This window comes from Mytilus trossulus, chromosome 9 (genome assembly GCF_036588685.1).
Source record: "Mytilus trossulus isolate FHL-02 chromosome 9, PNRI_Mtr1.1.1.hap1, whole genome shotgun sequence".
Classification (NCBI taxonomy): Eukaryota; Metazoa; Mollusca; class Bivalvia; order Mytilida; family Mytilidae; genus Mytilus; species Mytilus trossulus.
Window position 1 is genome coordinate 11,887,959 of NC_086381.1, and position 19,023 is coordinate 11,906,981.

The following is a 19,023-nucleotide window of genomic DNA, read 5'->3' on the forward strand; positions in this document are numbered from 1 at the left end:
TAAAAAAAAACCTAAACCATGAAATGTCTTTTGGTATGGCGAGGAACATTGGATCTTTGTTCTTTACTGATTGAAAATAAATTTAGTATTTGAACCTAGACAAGAGGCTTGTCACAACGACAGCAAACCGGATTTATCTACATTTATCTGTGTCCTGGCAATATCACAAGAACCGTTACTGATGAATGGTGAAAGTGAAAATCGTCAATATCAAATTTGACCTCTGTTTTGTCATCAGTATCAACATATTAAAATTTGAAAAGCTTAGATTGAATGGTTCATGAGTAAATGCAACAACGTGAATGAAAAAGCCATTTTACAAACTTTCAAGAACCATAACTCCTGAACGGTAAAAGTCAAAATCATCATTATTGAACTTGACCTCTATTTTGTCATCAGTAACAACATATAAAAATTCAAAAGCTTTGGTTGAATGGTTCATGAGAAAATGCACGGACACGACTGGAAACACCATTTTTTAACCTTTCAAGAACCATAACTCCTGAACGGTAAAAGTCAAAATGGTCATTAGTGAACTTGACCTCCATTTTGTTATCAGTAACAACATATTAAAATTTGGGAAGCTTTGGTAGAACAGTTCATGCGTAAATGCATGAAATTTTAAAAGCTTTGGTTGAACGGTTCATGAGTTAATGCACGGACAACATTTGATTGCCGCCTGACCGACTGACCGCCCGGGCACCCGCCATACATTCCCAAATCAATAACCGACATTTTTGTCACAAAAATCCGGTTAATAAAAACTGGAATTCATAAGCCTAGGACTTATCACAGTCTATTACAAATTGGGTTTTTTTCTACGTCGTTTACCATGTCGCAAGAAACGATATCAGATATGGTGTTTTAGTTGTTAGTTGCTATAATCAAATGAGTAGCCATCACTCCACTAGTTTCAATTTCAGATGAAACATGTCCACGGGTCTGCGTATCAGTCCTCTCGGCTTGCCTTAGCCAATGACGCAGACTTTTTTACAAACAAAAGTTTACTTGAAACAATATTCTGCAATATAACTATCTTGTTTACATAAACTTAATTATCCTTAATAGAGGACCAGGCATACTGCTTCGAAAATAACTGTACGTTATCCTCATATCCTTGTTATATTTGGATATTGGTTAAACTGCTGCTATTTTTATTTTTTTTTGTCAAAATGATGTGAATGCTTGAGCATCTGAGCATACATGCAAGCTACGCCACTGAAAGTGTAACCATAGGACATGATGCCTCTAGCGCTATAACATTTCAGTTTTCAGTGAATTATGAAATCACAACCATCATTTAGCATGTATTGGACCTTACCTCTTCTTTGAAAAGAGATGTTCTGCCTGTTTTGTTAATACTCGATCAACCTGAGCTGGATTATCACTGCAATATTCCCTAGCATTTTCAAACTCCTCTGTGTCTAAATACATCTGCCACACATCTCTTAAATTACAAAGATTAATACAATTTAACGTTAAAATTTGTAGATTAAATAATAAAACTAATCTTTAATTTTAGTATGTAAAAAATACTGATTGACACTGATTTTGGAACTTGTTCGAGACATTGCTGATACAAACCTATGACATAAATTCCAATCTGTCTAGAATTTTACATATAATTTATATTTCCCACAGTCACAGCCCTTTCAAAAATTGTGGATTGTCACTGATTTATAACCTTGTCTGTGATAATGCAAATATTAACCTATGATATGAGTTTGGTTAAATCTGGTATGAATTTCACTAGTGAGCATGCTAACAAGATGGTATGGACAGACAGACAGACACCTAGTATTTCTATATCCCTTTGCAATACGTTGCTTTGGGGAACAATAATCTTATAGCACATACTTTGGTCCTTTGTAGTCTTTTTTAAAAGATCTCCTTACCTTACTTATCTGGCAATTTTATAATTAAATAGTGTTGTCTATTTCTATCCCCTTAACTTGCCTGTCTGGTGACCTGATAATTGAATACAATTAGTGATGCCTGTTCATACTCCAAACCTTTGACTTTATATCTTAATACAGAGTAACCTTTTAATACCCTCTTACCTTGCCTCTCGAGTAACCTTATATTTAAAGACATTCTGTGAGGTATAAGTCCAGATACTCATTTTCAGTGGATCTTTGTATAATCCCATTAGTTTTCCAAGCCTCTGTAAGATACAATGATTTTAATAAATCTTTCAACATTTTAAAACCAAATATATATGATTTTGTAAAAATATACTTCAGTGAATATTTCAAAAGTTTATATTTTAAAATTTATAATTAAAAAAAACTTGGATGCAAAAAATAAAGTGTCATACTCCATTTCCCCTTCTTTAAAATAACGACTACAGGAAGTTGTTGTAATCTGTAAAGATATAAATAAACTGCCTACATTAACCTCTTGACTCCCGCCCCTGCCTCAACCCTAGTCCCATTGAGAATCATTGACTACAAAGTTACAACAAACTTACATCAGCATACACGTCATCATATATCAGTTGATCATTTAATACACATACTACTTTTATTCTGCAAAAAAACAATGAAAATAACATATTGTTTAAGTTAATATTTTCACACCTGCAATGCATAAACCTTTCACTTGGGGTTTAATTGTAAAATAGAACATTTTGCATCAATAATGTTGATCTGTACAAATTAGGTATTCAAAAGAGAAATATTTTCATAAAATTTTATTTGGTTGCGAAAAAAGTGAGAGAAAAAAAATGCAGACAAAAAACGCACATGTTTACAATAGATCAAATGTCTTAAACTATAGAGACAATTTAGGAAAGCCATGATATATTAAAAGACAAAACAAATAGAAATGATGCAGTCTTCACACTTAACCACAGTCCTCGTGGAGGCTTGTAGAATTGCTTTTGGACCTGTTAAAATATTCTCTACAAGCCAACAGAACCAACAAAAATAAACATAAAATTGAGCTTTAGGCTTGCCGGTTCAAAAGTTTATCCTGAAGACTGAAATTGATAATAACTTTCTGGATTTGATACAAGTACTTGCAAGGGGGAAAATATGCATAGTCCAGATAGAACAAAACATTTGAATAACATGTTAATATAACCTACCTGTCTTGATATAGTAATAGAACATGAAATTCTGTCAGAACCATGGAGATAGGATGTGTCTTCTCTCCATCACTGTCTTTAGGGTATCTGATAGAAATGTTAAGGCAATCTTAAGCACTGAAGGCTAGATATTGCATTAATTTATTAGTGGGAAGTTAAATTAAATATTGCATTGTCAATAAAGCATGGGTTGTAGTTGATTCAATTACAATTCTGAACAATGGGAAATTATTCTAATTTTTAAAGATGACTTTAACAATGACATCATTTATATTTTTAGAACAGATATTAGATTCCTGCACCTTGCAAAAGTTATTTAATTTTCTTGACAAGTGTAACATCGTTTTGTGACTTGAATATCTTAGCATACCGGTACATTTACATTTATAAATTTCTGTAAATGTTCATTGATAGATGTATAGAATGTTATGATCAATGCACAATATTTTGTGTATCAAAAAGAAAGTGATAAGCCTTGTAAGATTAGATATCAAGTCAGTTACATAGGCTTTTGATTACATTTCATGCAGTCTTTACCCAAAAACAAAATGTCCCTACTTAGGGGCATGAAAAACAGACAAGTGTAAATTCTAGTTTAGATATGCATTCACTGAAAATATTTTATGAGTCTAGCAATATGTAATAAACTATGTATCCAGTCCATTTAGTTTCTCGTTCTTATTTATTAGGATACGGTATAAGTTTTGTTTGAGTTGTCACAGATTTTGGTCCAGCTTCACCTGTGAAATCCAAATTTCCAAAGTACACACCAGGTCCTGAAAAAAAACCAAGAAGAAGTATTAACTATCAAAACATGATTGAACTTTTTTTATTTCTAGATGTTTAAAAATCTTTATGCATTTCTATATATATCTATAAACACCAGTTTTAAAGTCATAAGAAACAAGTTTCCAGAGGTTATAATGTTCAAGAAATTTTTGAACCAATGTATGCATATATTCTAAGGCATATGTGCACAATTTAAATAAAAACTATTATGAATCGATCATGTATGAGAGACAAGCAAATGCTTCTTATGACTTTTGATCAAAACCAACGGCTGTGTTCCTCAACATTTGATTGGCAGAAGAAGAATTATAATGATCAAAGCCCTGATAAACCATCAATACCGCAAGTGTATGGTAAGTAAGATCATATCTGGATGATAGAGCCATGTTCAAGTGTATGGTTAGTAAGATCATATCTGGATGATAGAGCCATGTTCAAGTGTATGGTAAGTAAGATCATATCTGGATGATAGAGCCATGTTCAAGTGTATGGTAAGTAAGATCATATCTGGATGATAGAGCCATGTTCAAGTGTATGGTAAGTAAGATCATATCTGGATGATAGAGCCATGTTCAAGTGTATGGTAAGTAAGATCATATCTGGATGATTGAGCCATGTTCAAGCGTATGGTAAGTAAGATCATATCTGGATGATAGAGCCATGTTCAAGTGTATGGTAAGTAAGATCATATCTGGATGATAGAGCCATGCCATGTTCAAGTGTATGGTAAGTAAGATCATATCTGGATGATAGAGCCATGTTCAAGTGTATGGTAAGTAAGATCATATCTGGATGATAGAGCCATTTCAAGTGTATGGTAAGTAAGATCATATCTGGATGATAGAGCCATGTTCAAAATCAAGTTGACCTATATGTTCCATCATGATGAGTTTCCAAACACTTACATAAACTTTCTAGTCTATACCTTTTAATTATTTCAGTAAATTAGGCAAAAGACGCCCAAGTTTAACAGTACATGTATTACACAAAATATCATTAAAATACAGTATTCACTAAGTACTGATAAACTATCATGAACATTTGTTGTGATGCTTTTTATTTGTTATTCATTATCAAAGTTTTATATACTACTTTTACTAAACTACATTCAGCATACCTGTCATCCAGGCAAATGTCCTTGCAGAACCTCTAAACTTTGGAAAATAAAGTTTTAATTCACTGTAGCCCATGTTTCCTGGCAACTCTAAGAAGGGAGCTAAAAATAGAATGGAAATTCTTTATATTTGTTTAGAAAAAGGGTCACGTTTTAAAACATGATATTACCATTACCTTTTTGAAAAATGGGTTATCTGGTTAAAATATAGAAAAGAAAAGAACGGAACGATCCTATTACCCATTAAAATAATATAATAAATCCTACATAGATGCTGACTTAATGTCCAAATGAACACAGTTTTCATCAGCTTATATGAATAGGCATTCCATTTGTAAAAAGACCATAACTTCTTTAAACAATTTTAGGTAAAATCATTAATTTAACAACATAACCTTTCAAGTCCCCTTAGATTTTAAATTGCATATTCATCATACAAATACATTGAGGCATACAATTATTATTTTCCTATGTTGTGAGGCAGATGGGAGCAAAAATAGAAGAACAGGACCTGTCATTTACATCATAAATGGTCCTACCTTTTTGTTTTTCATAGTCTGCAAAAAACTGTTGAAACATTGGAGGCTCTGCAGACTTTGATACACTGCCTAAAAACTGATATAAGCGTCTGAAAAAAAATGTGATTAACTTGTCAGATATAAACCATATTATTCCTTAGAATGTTTAAAATCTAAAAAAATCTAAAAAATCTAAAAAAAAAAAAAAAAAAAAAAAAAGGGAATATAAAACTGTTTATTGTTCAACAGTCCTTTTCTTTTAATTTAAAAGTGCATATAAAACTTTTGAAAAAAAATTCCTTTAACAGTACAGATGAAACCAACTATAGTTTTATCAATTGAATTGTCTCATATTTTTCATTTCATATTTTTCATATCAGGGCCTTTTACAGCCACCAACTATAATGTATAACTTTTTCTCAATGTTGTTGCCTATAATTGCTTACATCCACTTCATTTGGACTTTGGTAGGTAGTTGTCTAATAGGCAATTGTATGACATTTCCTTATTTTCATATAAAGTAATTTTCTTACCCAGGAGTTGTAGCTAGGATAAAATATTTATATTCTGTCATAGACTCGCATGGCATCCTATCAAACTCTAAACCCGTCACAGATACTGCGTTCTCACTTCCCAAGTTAAATAACTGAAAAATAAGTTATGTAATTCTGTTTTAGTGACATTATGGGTTGTACAAGTTTACCAATAATAGCCGAGTACATAACTTCAATTAATTCATGACAACCAAAAAACAATATTTAGAATTAACAACAAGCTCTACAGGCCCAGGCTGGTAAAACATTTTGCCAGGCCAGTAAAATTTGCTTTAAAAGCATCCTTACTAGCCATATAAGTACAAGTAGAAATATTTACTCTTGATTTTAAGGTTTGTGAGTGACATTCCAATGTTTAGGGAAGTAATCATCAAGTACCATATATTTTTGTTCCCTTCAAAACATTCAAAGTATTATGATCCTGCAAATTTAACAAAATAGATGACTATGTTTTATATGCTTGAATGGCTAACATTAACTATAAAACATATGTTCATAGACTTTTAAAGGAATATCCTTTATCTTATTCAAATATTCAGTTATGTAATGTACTGCCATTGTATTATTGTCTTTCTGAACTCTAACTTAGACAACTCCTTTTACCGTGAACTTAACCATGATACATTGTACCTCTCATTAGGGTAATCCTATAGTTAGACGGGGAAAACTATGATGGCAGAAAAAGTGAACAAACATGGAAGGAAGGTAGTATTTCACTGATTTAGAGAACTAAATCAATACACTGGTTGATTAAACAATAGCTGAGGACCACCTCCAGGTGCAGGATTTTCTTGCTGTGATGAAGACCCATTGGTGACCTTCTGCTGGTGTCTGCTCTTTGATCAGGTTGTTGTCTCTTTGACATATTCCCCATTTCCATTCTCAATTTTAGGACAAAGTTAAATAATACATGGGACAACAAGGAAATTATAAATAAAATACTTCGATGAATGCAGCCCGATACAACTGCAGAGGTCAAACCCTGAACAGTTGGGGCAAATTTTGGCACAATATTCAAGCTTGATAATGTCTGAATTTGGATTGTTCTGGATTGGTAATAAATGTAATACATTTGCACAAATGACTTTAATAGTTTAGTATATATATGCATGCATTGGTAAAATAATTTCTCCAACATTATTGTCACTGAAAACTAAATACTGATATCTAAAATTATTTATTGGCAGTCAACAGCTATTCATAACAATTTTTGTTTCATCTGCTTCACAGTAAATATGAGAAACATTGCATTGTTTTAATTGAATTTCAAAGACAATATCATCATAGAAAATAACAAAATCTCAATCAGCAGAATTAGGAATAAGTAAAAAAAAATTGTGAGAGTATTTTGCTTTCTTTTCATTTCTCAATATACAATCCCTTAGAACTATTTATCTATAACTGACATGTCTTATACAGCTGTTATCAGTTTCTACAATGTATCACCAGCATATCACAAATATATTTTCTGGCAACTGATTAAAAAAGTATGTATTTCATCTCTTGACAACATATGGTTGACGAGATTATGTAAAATAGTCAGCTATTGACATTGGTCTAGCAGAACAGTGTAATTCCATAATAATGTGTTTTATTTTATAATAATTTAAACATTTCTTTTTGATAATTGTGAAAAATAAAAGCATCAAGTTGTTTATGATATGTTCTTTTGTTTGAACCAATTTTCTGCACACAAAACAAGAATGACTAGGACGAGAAAAAACTTGGCTTGAGTTCATATGGACCAACTTTTTTTCTTTGACTTCACAAATTTTGAAAATAACATATCCTAAAAAAGTACAGACCAAACAAATTTGATAAGTTGAAAGTATACACATATCTATAGTATGCCTTCTTTAAAAAATTTACAACACAGCTAATTTCCATAGCATCTCGATATAAATAAGCCAATGCATAGCAAATGTCACAAAACAGTTCAAACAGTTATGGATACAAATAAGGCACATGTAAATAACAATGCAGGCTCATGCACACATCAGAAAAGGTTCTCATTTAATTTTTTTAAATAAAAAAAAATAATAAAACACAATGAAGCTAAAACACTGAAAAATACCTCCTCTGATTTAGAAAGCAGCTTAAACTAGAAATTCATATACAAACTGAATACATTCCTGTTTCAATTTTATTTTTGTGTTGCTTTGTCATGTATTTTTTTGGGGTGTGGGTTGTTTTGTTTCTACAATTATCTAGTACACCTAGAATCTTTTAAAGCTGATATTGAAATAAGGAGTCAATTACCCTTTATTGAAGCCATAGTGTAGATATATAAATATTCAATTTCTAGCCTTTTTTTGCATCTTCAGTGTATTATTATAATATATACTGCAGCTGTGCTATTTGAGCAGTCATATTGCATTGACTGTATATTTATATGTGATATACAGTCACTGACCGTATATCACCTTGTTTATGACGCTGACAATGCTTTTCCGTACAGTTTTATAAATGACGTCAATAAAACATACAGGTTCGCGGCAATTATACGTTGTCCGCTCACAATTAAAGAATGACAGTTTTGACCCTAAATACTTCATTTTGAACAGTTATAAGAATTGCAGTATATAAAGAATAACCGTACATTGTCTCGAAATATCAATCTGTTATTTGTACTTGGCTCGAAACAGGTAGAAATGCTCGGCACAGCCTTGCTTTCTACCTGTTTCTAAGCCTTGTACAAATAACATTGATATTTCGAGACAATGTATGGTTATTCTTTATATAAACATACAAAATCCAATTTAAATGAGAAAACAGCTTTTCTTTTTTTTCCATGACTTTTTAACATTACAACTTTAATAATGAAGACTCTAAGTTTTATACCAATAAGTTCGTTATAAAGTCTGTGTATAAACAGATGTATTGAACATCATGGTATGAATTGTTACCTGTTTGAGATACTGATCTAGACTTCCCTGGAAAAATCTACTGTTCTCATTGTCTGTAAGTTCTGTCTCAAATATCAAACCTGTAATAAAGTAAACATATTAACTTATTGTAATAAAGTAAACATATTAACTTATGTCTGCTCCTTTACTTTGTTTTCTTTGAACATATGCATCATATAACTATTTTAACAATAGGTAAAAGTATTAGGCTTTTGTTTATTTATATCAAATAACTGTTTCAGTATGTTTTATGTTTTGGTTGTTTCAATTTTAGCCACTATATCAATCATCTGATTTAAGGCATTTTAAGGTTAAAGACATTTCAAGGTTAAAGGCATTTCAAGGTTAAAGGCATTTCAAGATACATTATTGGTAAAGGTTGACCATACTGTTCCAAAGATACCACATAGAAACACACATTTTCCAACATTTAGTCAATTACTGTTGTGACCTTGACCTTGAACATCAAAGTCCCTAGATATCTTCTTCACATAAGGGCCTTTACTAAACAAGGTATTCTTTACGACTCTAAATTGATTTTTAATGTTCTCATGTGGTATTCATCATAATCATATTATAAGATCAATTACAACAGAGTAGAAGAAAAATATAATAACTTAATAAATTCCTTGAAATAAGTTATTTCAAAGTCTATACAATAAGAATATAAATGTTTAATAAATACCTTTACTGGTTCCTAATAAAATAGCACCAGTTGTTGATTCATTGGCATTTTGCCAGTTCCATCCCACAGAATCTATGTGATGACCCTGCAAATAAAAACAGACAGAGTAAAGCAACAAATTACCTTATAGAAGCTGGGGTCATCAATCATATTTCAAACGTCATAAGTTTGTTCCCATTGATTTCAGTAGTAAAGAAAATTTTAACCAAATATAGAAGTACACATTATGTTGTAGAAATAAAACTATTAGAATACCTATATATGACAACAGCACAACAAATAGTTTACAATTTGTTTGCAATTTTATCAAGCTTAGAAAAATAATATGAGTACATCAAAACTTACTTCTTGCTAACCTTCTGCTTAGAGATTTTAATGATAATGGAAAACTTTTCATTGAGGCATCTATTTGCATTAATATAATCACCAATTATTATACATTTTTTGTACCTTGATTTTTCCAATAGGTTTTGGTCTCTTTGAATTTCTGGACAGGTAATAATTTTCTGTGGATTCCATACTAATGATGAAATGACGTCCCGTAGGATCCAGGAATATTTGATGAACTTTGTCCTCCACAGCTCTTGGTATTTCTACCTCTGCAAAAGAGTAACAAGAGCTAATAGACATGACAAATCTGGGTATAACAAAAAGAGTCTTTTCCATATTTACTTTTCTCTATGGAAAGTAATTCTCTGGATCAGTGCAAGTCTTCAAGAAAAGATAAGAAAAGATATACAGAGAGATAATATAGAAGATCTAGAACAGTTGGTTATATCTAATCAATAGTGTTTGTACTGCTTCATAGCATGTGTGTTAATCATAAAATGGCCTAAATGCCAAGTGGTCTAAGTACTCTTTTTGCAGTGATCTATAGTTGTGAGTTAAACATTACTCATGGTGAGGTGTGTTTCCCTCCAAATTTTATTGAAAGGTATTGCCAGTTTTTCTGCCAAAAGTCTGTGACTGAGTTGGTCCCCTATGTTGTGATGTTGGAGGGCAGAATGCACAAATTTCTGCATCATGTTTTTTAGTACTTAAATAATAATCTTCGCTAATTATTGTCATAACGCAGATACTAGAATGTCGAAAAGTCATAATTACAAGATGGTGTAGTTTCATTTCAGCTATCTAATCAAAGAGCAGAATGCTCTGAGGGATACGATTGCCATAGTTTTCATTGACACATGTATAGCAGTTCTGCCAAATTTTCATTAAACAAATGCATGAGATTTGGCAAAAATTCAAAAGATCAAAGAGGAAAGAAATAGATCCAAGAATACTGTTGCAGAAAAAGCATGAACATGCGCGAGTCTCAAGCATTTTTGGCCGGTAACCCTGGTACAGCTGGATAGTATTATTCTCTAAACTAATTCAACTGCACATGCAAAATGTAACAATCTGAATAGTCACTCAACTTAAAGAATAGCCAATCCCCGTTACAAGTGTATGAGCCATGTACTTATTGTGTTTTATCGAATTATAGTTATCCTGTACCATTGTAAACTCGTACCATTAAAAAAAAACTTGTACCAACTTATTTAAATGCATTCAAATGGTGTTAAATGATGAATATACATGATATACGTTACTTTCACCCAATACCTCTTAAGTCTGTAAAATGTATATAATTTGAAAGTACAATGACCAATTTGTAGCTTATGTTCCTTGTATATTGGATAGAAAATTCTGTGGCAGATGTAGATAATTAAGTTATATACAGTTTCACCAGAAGAAAATTTTTCATGAATAATTAAATCTTAGCAGTTAGTCAAAATGATTGCCAAAATTATTTTTACTGTCAATAAATAAATGTAACAATGAAATTTAACTGATTCCTGTTAAGGGGGTCCGCATTTTCCCCGCAAAAAAAGCACATGGCTTTCAACAATTGTAAACATAGCATTCAATTTGTGATCATGGATTACAGCTTTAATTAACTTAAATTGGATATATACATATTCAACATGTTCAATTTTAATAAGGTATAGTTAAAGCAATGTTTTAACTTTCCTCTGGATTAAGTTCTACAGTGGCGGATCCAGAACTTTTCCTAAGGGGGAGCCCGCTGACTGACCTAAGAGGGGGCCCGCTGACTGACCTAAGAGGGGGCCCGCTGACTGACCTAAGAGGGGGCCCGCTCCAGTCATGCTTCAATGATTCCCTTTATTATCAACCAAATTTTTTCCACAAAAAAGGGGGGGCTGGATCCGCCTATGTTCTAGTTTGAAAGATCAGTTAAAACATTAATGCTTTAAAACATTCTTTATTTTTGTTTAAGTTTTCATTTAACTCCTGTGTAAAATTCAAGTAATTCAACTTTATTTCTATTAAGTTTACAAACAGAAACCCATAAAACATCATATTTCTTATATATTTTTCTGAATGTTACGACTTCCCAGTAGTACAAGTTAACTTTTTTGGTTCCAATGCCGTGGTACGAGTTAACTTGCTTCTGTATCTTATCACCGTTATTCTAGGAGGAACCCTAAACTGGACCCCTATTGTGTTCACTTATCGCTACACTGACCTTCGGTGCGAAGCTATATATAGAATGGCGGACCAGTTAGGAACCCCATTTCTTACTCTTTAATTATTGAAGTTCCTTTGGGTCAGAGGGCATGACTCCTTTCCGTACACACTCCTCTGTTTACATTGAGATCGTTCTTAATATAATACGACGTTTACCGGCATTAACGAGTTAATTCTTCTTGACGAATACTTCGAAAAGGGAGACAACTCGAAACGTTAACATGGAAGATTCCATTTCTGCTGAAGGGGTGTTATAGGTAATTTTTACGATGAAACATTTATTTTAATTTAAATTATGCATGTGATTTAAAATTATGCAACAACAATAGCCCTCCATATGCAGACAGACATAGAAAGAATCCCATGAGTTTCAAATTAATCAATGAAGTGGGGAATCACTCAATCTGATACCCCTTGAAATCAGGAAAACTACACGCATGTGGGGTCTCACTAATTAGCGACAAAAAGCGTCAAGAAGCGAAAAGAAGAAAAATAATAAGTGACAAAAAGCAACAAGAAGCTATTTAGCGACAAGAATACATTTTGTTATCACATACATTAAAATATAGTTTAGGATTATATTGAAAGATGAAGAAATAAAAAAATTCGATGAAGAGATTGTGTACTTTTTATTATCATATTGATAGATGTAGAAATTAAACATGTGTAAGAGCAAAGGAAATGTAAACGCTATAAAATGAAAATAAAAACAAAGATTTGTCACCTTCCTTGTGAAGGATTTAATAAAACAAAAACATGAAATATTATTTCCTTCCTAACTGTACAATTATTTTTTCCTGATAGGACCAACATTAGCTGTGGCTTCACTCTAAGGTAATACACAATTAAGAGCAACAAATGAGATTAACTAGGTGCGTGTCCTTTGTTTTATTGCAACAATAACATCCATTAACACCTTCATCAATTACACGCACCAGAATATAAAATTAGTGTACCGAATAGTGAACACCTGTTGAAATCTCAAGATTGTCATCAGTTTCCTTTAATCTTCAATCTATATGCATAAACATGATAAATATCGTTAAATGAGACAATACACTAAATAAAATGATGAAAAATATTCACATTTTAATTATGTTTTCCTCTTGTTTGATTTCAGTTCTTAATTTGTATTTCACAATTTGTGTATGTATTTTCTGGACAATTATGCACAAATAATGCATTTTGCAAGTTAATTATATATTGTACAAAAATGGTTTTAAAAACAAATAAAAAGACAAAATATACTTCCTGTGATAACTTATAAAATATCATGTAAATAAATGTAGCAACTGAATTAGATTTACAAGTTTCATTTTTCCCCCTATCAAAATTAACTTTCCTGTCGTTGAAATTGTTTTCTTTTGCATATTTTTTTAATATTTATTTCGAATAAGTAATATAAATAAAAAAATGTTTTCTTGTCGCTAAATAGTTTCTTGTTGCTAATATTATTCTTCTTGTCGCTTCTTGACGCTTTTTGTCTCTACAATTTTTTTTTTCTCTAATTAGTGAGACCACGCATGGACATTAATACATAAACAAACCGCGACTTGCGATTTGGAACAAGAACGTTTATTAAATGATATGATGAATGGTTCTCCATTTCTTTATGAGAGTACAGTATCAAATATTAGTTTCATAACGGTAAAATATAGAAATACTCCACTTCAGTTCTTGTGACAGAAATAGAATTATCGATCGGCTTTCAGAGAATCAAAATTTGGGAATTCCCTCTGACGTGTTTCTAAATTTATAAAAACACTAAATATAAATACTGTTTAATTCTGATTTTCCGTATTGTTAAAAACACGCATACAAGTCAAGGAAAATATCACACATGAAGATTATGAGTAAAACATTACAGGAAAGTTGTTTATGTTCAATTGTTTTGCTTGTTTTTACCTTTTAAAGCAAGACAATCATAAGAATCTGAGATGTTGCCGAATGTTTAGAATAAAACGAATGACGTGAGGGAGTGTGTCATAGGGTCAATGGTAAAAGTCTACAGATTGCTTGACAGCAATCGTATCCCAAAAACAGTGATTTTATTGCTATATTTCATTCAAACCAACATTAATCATTGGGTCACTGGTGGAGAGTTGTCACATATTCTTATTGCTTATACAGCTATCACAATATAAATCAATTATGAATGTTTTCTGTAAAATATCATTTGTTTGACCTTACCATCTGGTTGTTCTGGATGCTCAAGGTCAAGGCGTAGTAATATGTTACTGTTCATTGCCATTACTAAGAAATTATTACAGACAACAAGGTGTGTGATTGGGTTTGGTGGTCTGAAATGATTAAGTAAAATTACACACAGGAACATGCTGTATATCAAAAACATATTAAACATGTAATTCTAACTATTTAATTACAATCTAAAATAGATTGCACAAATGTAAACTATTGTTGATGTTGTTAATCCCTTTTCAATTTTATGCATTAATTATTTCTGTTATATTTATCAACAATTCAATATAATTTAATTTTGGATGTACCGGGTCTTCTGATTGGCTGACGTTGTTATATTTACCAGCTCATAGACATGATTTTGTCATGTGACCCAGACATCATCAACATTATCTCATGGTTTACTCCAGTTTAAAATAGAATTCAGAATTAAATTAAAAGACATGACTGTAATATTTGTTCTGTCTATTCCAAAATAACATAAAAAATGTGGTGCAAACTTTAAAAATAATATGCTGCGTGGGTTATTCAATGGCACCACATTTTTTATGTTATTTCTTCATAGACAGAAAAAATATTACAGTCAATCCTTAATTGAATAAATGCAAAAAACTGAAAATATGTTTAAATCTCATCTGGACCCATTTTCTCAGTCTCGATCACAAATACACTTAAAACTTTTTACTGACATTAATGTTCATTGATGTTTGAGCAACTCAGTGTGAACTATAGTAGATTTTGATACATATTTTCTCCCCTATGTACATGAATGCTTACCATGATATGTATTAAAGTGGTGTTAAAAATCTATTAAGCAAACATTCAATCACTATCAAGTAGTAGTTGAGAAAGTATACAGTTAGAAAATAATAAATAAATCATAAAAAGACCAATTTTTTCTGCAATAAGTGACATAGAGAGCCTGACAATCCTTCGCTTATATGTGTGCTGAAAGTGCATACCACCTCAAAAAACATTTATGTTCCTCTTGTAAGCAAAAACTTTTACTGAAGAATTGAGACAGTGTTACTACAGAGCTATACCTCTATTTAGGGTGTTTTAAAGTTGTATCATACTTACTTAAAATTCACCTTCTTTTTGCTAAATATAGGCATATCCGATTCTAATCTTGCATCTATAAAACCTGGACCAATCTATTAAATAAAAGGATTAATGAATTAAGAGTTGGACCCCTATGTTGTGATGTTGGAGGGCAGAATGCACAAATTTCTGCATAATTTTTCCACTTGTCAAATAAATCTTTAAAAAATGATATAATCCTGAACATAAAAATGCCAGATGAAATATTTCTAAAACTGTTGGCACTAAAATAAATTTACATTCTGGCAAAATGAAATGAAATAAGACTGTTACCATAGTGTGTTGTTTTGCTATGACATTATTTAAAATATTGTATTAAATATTACAAGCAAAAGCAATGCGTCATAAAAACTTAGAAAATAGATTTCTCTTTGGTATTTAATGAACATGTAAGAATAACCATTTATATACAGATTTTGATCAGTACACAATGCAAATCTTTGTTGCATAGTTCATGTAAAATTAAAAATTATCTTACTTTTACAATAGTTATAAAGAGTTTACATCTGATTTCATTGAGTGTGTAACCAAAGGTAATATCTTTGGTTAGCTTGCTTGTTAGGTGAACAGTGAAGTCATTTATAGATTATAAGGTTAACCTCCCTTCTTTAAGAGTAGTCTAGTCCAACCAATAACCAATCTATTTGTCTGTTGGGCCAGGCTACCTTCATCTGAGGGTTGTATACCTATCTTAATAATGACTTCACTATTCGGCTAACAAGCAAGCTAACCAAAGATATTACATTTGGCTACCCACACAATGAAATCAGCTGTAAATAAACCATTTGCATATTGACTTACTGGTTCCTGTACTGGTGCTACTCTGACTGAGGCAGCTCTTGCAGATTCCTCTTCATATTGGTCCAAAATTGAGGCCATGGTTCAAAAACAGGTATCAACTGCTGCAATAGATTCAGAATTTCAGAGGTATAACTTTTAGTCACTGATTTAAATCAAAAGTAACTACATTAATATAAATAAACTGTTACATGTAGGGATCTATTAAATAATATTTATTCTGACAGTAGTCATTGCATGTCACCAGTCTCTAGGCAGTGGTACCAATACAAAGATTTTTTCACTCCCAATCAGACAACTTTAAACTGAATATGCTATTCATTTCATCCTTTTTTATATTTTATAAATGAGATACCAAAAGAAGGAAGAAAGATTAGTCTTTCAAATTGTGATAATTTCATTATGACATAATTATTACATAATTGATTATTATGTAATTAGTTGCTATATTGTGATGTCCACACTTGAATGAATTTAGCATCTTTGTTCTTCATAGTATCCCAAAATATTTTATAGATTCTTGTACAACACAGCTTGACCACCAAAACTGTGTCTCAGATTTCCAAAAACATCAATAGAACAAATTTTATACCCAGTTGAATTTAGTGGTCTCTTATGAATTGATGTTACAAACTTCATTGAAGATTTATGAGAGAATGAAATACAATAGAAAAATCTGAGACACGGTTTTGGAGGTCAAACTGTGTTGTGTGCAAGCTAGAATCTATAAAATATTTTTGGATGCTATGAATAACAAAGAAGCTAAATTCATTCAAGTATGGACATCACAATATGGCAACCTATTACATAACAATTAATTATGCAATTTAGTTTTTGAGTTATAAGCCAAAAACTGCATTTTACCCCTATGTTCTATTTTTAGCCATGGCGGCCATCTTGGTTGGTTGGCCCGGTCACGCCACACATTTTTAAACTAGATACCCCAACGATGATTGTAGCCAAGTTTGGTTCAATTTGGCCCAGTAGTTTCAGAGGAGAAGATTTTTGTAAAAGATTACTAAGATTTACGAAAAATGGTTAAAAAATGACTATAAAGGGCAATAACTCCTAAAGGGGTCAACTGACCATTTCGGTCGTGTTGACTTATTTGTAAATCTTACTTTGCTGAACATTATTGCTGTTTACAGTTTATCTTTATCTATAATATTATTCAAGATAATAACCAAAAACAGCAAAATTTCCTTAAAATTACCAATTCAGGGACAGCAACCAAACAACCGGTTTTTCGATTCATCTGACATTTTCAGGGCAGATAGATCTTCACCTGATAAACAATTTAACCCCATGTCAGATTTGCTCTAAATGCTTTGGTTTTTGAGTTATAAGCCAAAAACTGCATTTTACCCCTACATGTATGTTCTATTTTTAGCCATGGTGGCCATCTTGGTTGGTTGACTGGGTCACCTGACACAATTTTTAAACTAGATACCCTAAAGATGATTGTGGCCAAGTTTAGAGTAATTTGGCCTAGTAGTTTCAGAGGAGAAGATTTTTGTAAAAGTTAACGACAACAGACGACGACGGACGCTGGACACAAAGTGATGAGATAAGCTCAATTTGCCCTTTGGGCCAGGTGAGATAAATACAGCAAAATTTCCCTAAAATTACCAATTTAGGGGCAGCAACCATACAACGGGTTGTTGGATTCATCTGAAAATTTCAGGGCAGATAGATCTAGACCTGATTAACAATTTTACCCAATGTCAGATTTGCTTTGGTTTTTGAGTTATAATCCAAAAACTGCATTTTCCCCCTATGTTCTATTTTTAGCCATGGCGGCCATCTTGGTTGGTTGGCCTGGTCATGCAACACATTTTTTAAACTAGATACCCCAACGATGATTGTAGCCAAGTTTGGTTCAATTTGGCCCAGTAGTTTCAGAGGAGAAGATTTTTGTAAAAGATTACTAAGATTTACGAAAAATGGTTAAAAAATGACTATAAAGGGCAATAACTCCTAAAGGGGTCAACTGACCATTTCGGTCATGTTGACTTATTTGTAAATCTTACTTTGCTGAACATTATTGCTGTTTACAGTTTATCTTTATCTATAATATTATTCAAGATAATAACCAAAAACAGCAAAATTTCCTTAAAATTACCAATTCAGGGACAGCAACCAAACAACCAGTTTTTCGATTCATCTGACATTTTCAGGGCAGATAGATCTTCACCTGATAAACAATTTAACCCCGTGTCAGATTTGCTCTAAATGCTTTGGTTTTTGAGTTATAAGCCAAAAACTGCATTTTACCCCTACATGTATGTTCTATTTTTAGCCATGGTGGCCATCTTGGTTGGTTGACTGGGTCACCTGACACAATTTTTAAACTAGATACCCTAAAGATGATTGTGGCCAAGTTTAGAGTAATTTGGCCTAGTAGTTTCAGAGGAGAAGATTTTTGTAAAAGTTAACGACAACAGACGACGACGGACGCTGGACACAAAGTGATGAGATAAGCTCAATTTGCCCTTTGGGCCAGGTGAGATAAATACAGCAAAATTTCCCTAAAATTACCAATTTAGGGGCAGCAACCATACAACGGGTTGTTGGATTCATCTGAAAATTTCAGGGCAGATAGATCTAGACCTGATTAACAATTTTACCCAATGTCAGATTTGCTTTGGTTTTTGAGTTATAATCCAAAAACTGCATTTTCCCCCTATGTTCTATTTTTAGCCATGGCGGCCATCTTGGTTGGTTGGCCTGGTCATGCAA

At 32.0% G+C, this 19,023-nt stretch overlaps 1 protein-coding gene across 6 annotated transcripts in view; it reads right to left on the reverse strand.

The window, feature by feature from the left end:
* LOC134685117 (vacuolar protein sorting-associated protein 18 homolog) overlaps nt 1-19,023 on the reverse strand; it is a 40,447-nt gene that overhangs the window by 13,770 nt on the left and 7,654 nt on the right. For 4 of the 6 annotated variants that reach the window (XM_063544572.1, XM_063544568.1, XM_063544570.1 and 1 more), the window contains exons 2-15: nt 16,288-16,388; nt 15,466-15,539; nt 14,377-14,486; nt 10,105-10,253; nt 9,655-9,739; nt 8,970-9,049; nt 6,043-6,155; nt 5,531-5,619; nt 4,995-5,093; nt 3,783-3,864; nt 3,089-3,175; nt 2,471-2,528; nt 2,061-2,164; nt 1,322-1,447 (exon numbers count right to left, since the gene is read on the reverse strand). In XM_063544572.1, the coding sequence (XP_063400642.1) occupies nt 1,322-1,447; nt 2,061-2,164; nt 2,471-2,528; nt 3,089-3,175; nt 3,783-3,864; nt 4,995-5,093; nt 5,531-5,619; nt 6,043-6,155; nt 8,970-9,049; nt 9,655-9,739; nt 10,105-10,253; nt 14,377-14,486; nt 15,466-15,539; nt 16,288-16,365 (1,334 nt within the window). In that variant the 5' untranslated portion in view covers nt 16,366-16,388. The remainder of the gene's footprint in view (nt 1-1,321; nt 1,448-2,060; nt 2,165-2,470; nt 2,529-3,088; nt 3,176-3,782; nt 3,865-4,994; nt 5,094-5,530; nt 5,620-6,042; nt 6,156-8,969; nt 9,050-9,654; nt 9,740-10,104; nt 10,254-14,376; nt 14,487-15,465; nt 15,540-16,287; nt 16,389-19,023) is intronic. The other 2 variants (XM_063544569.1, XM_063544574.1) reach the window with 1 other exon arrangement.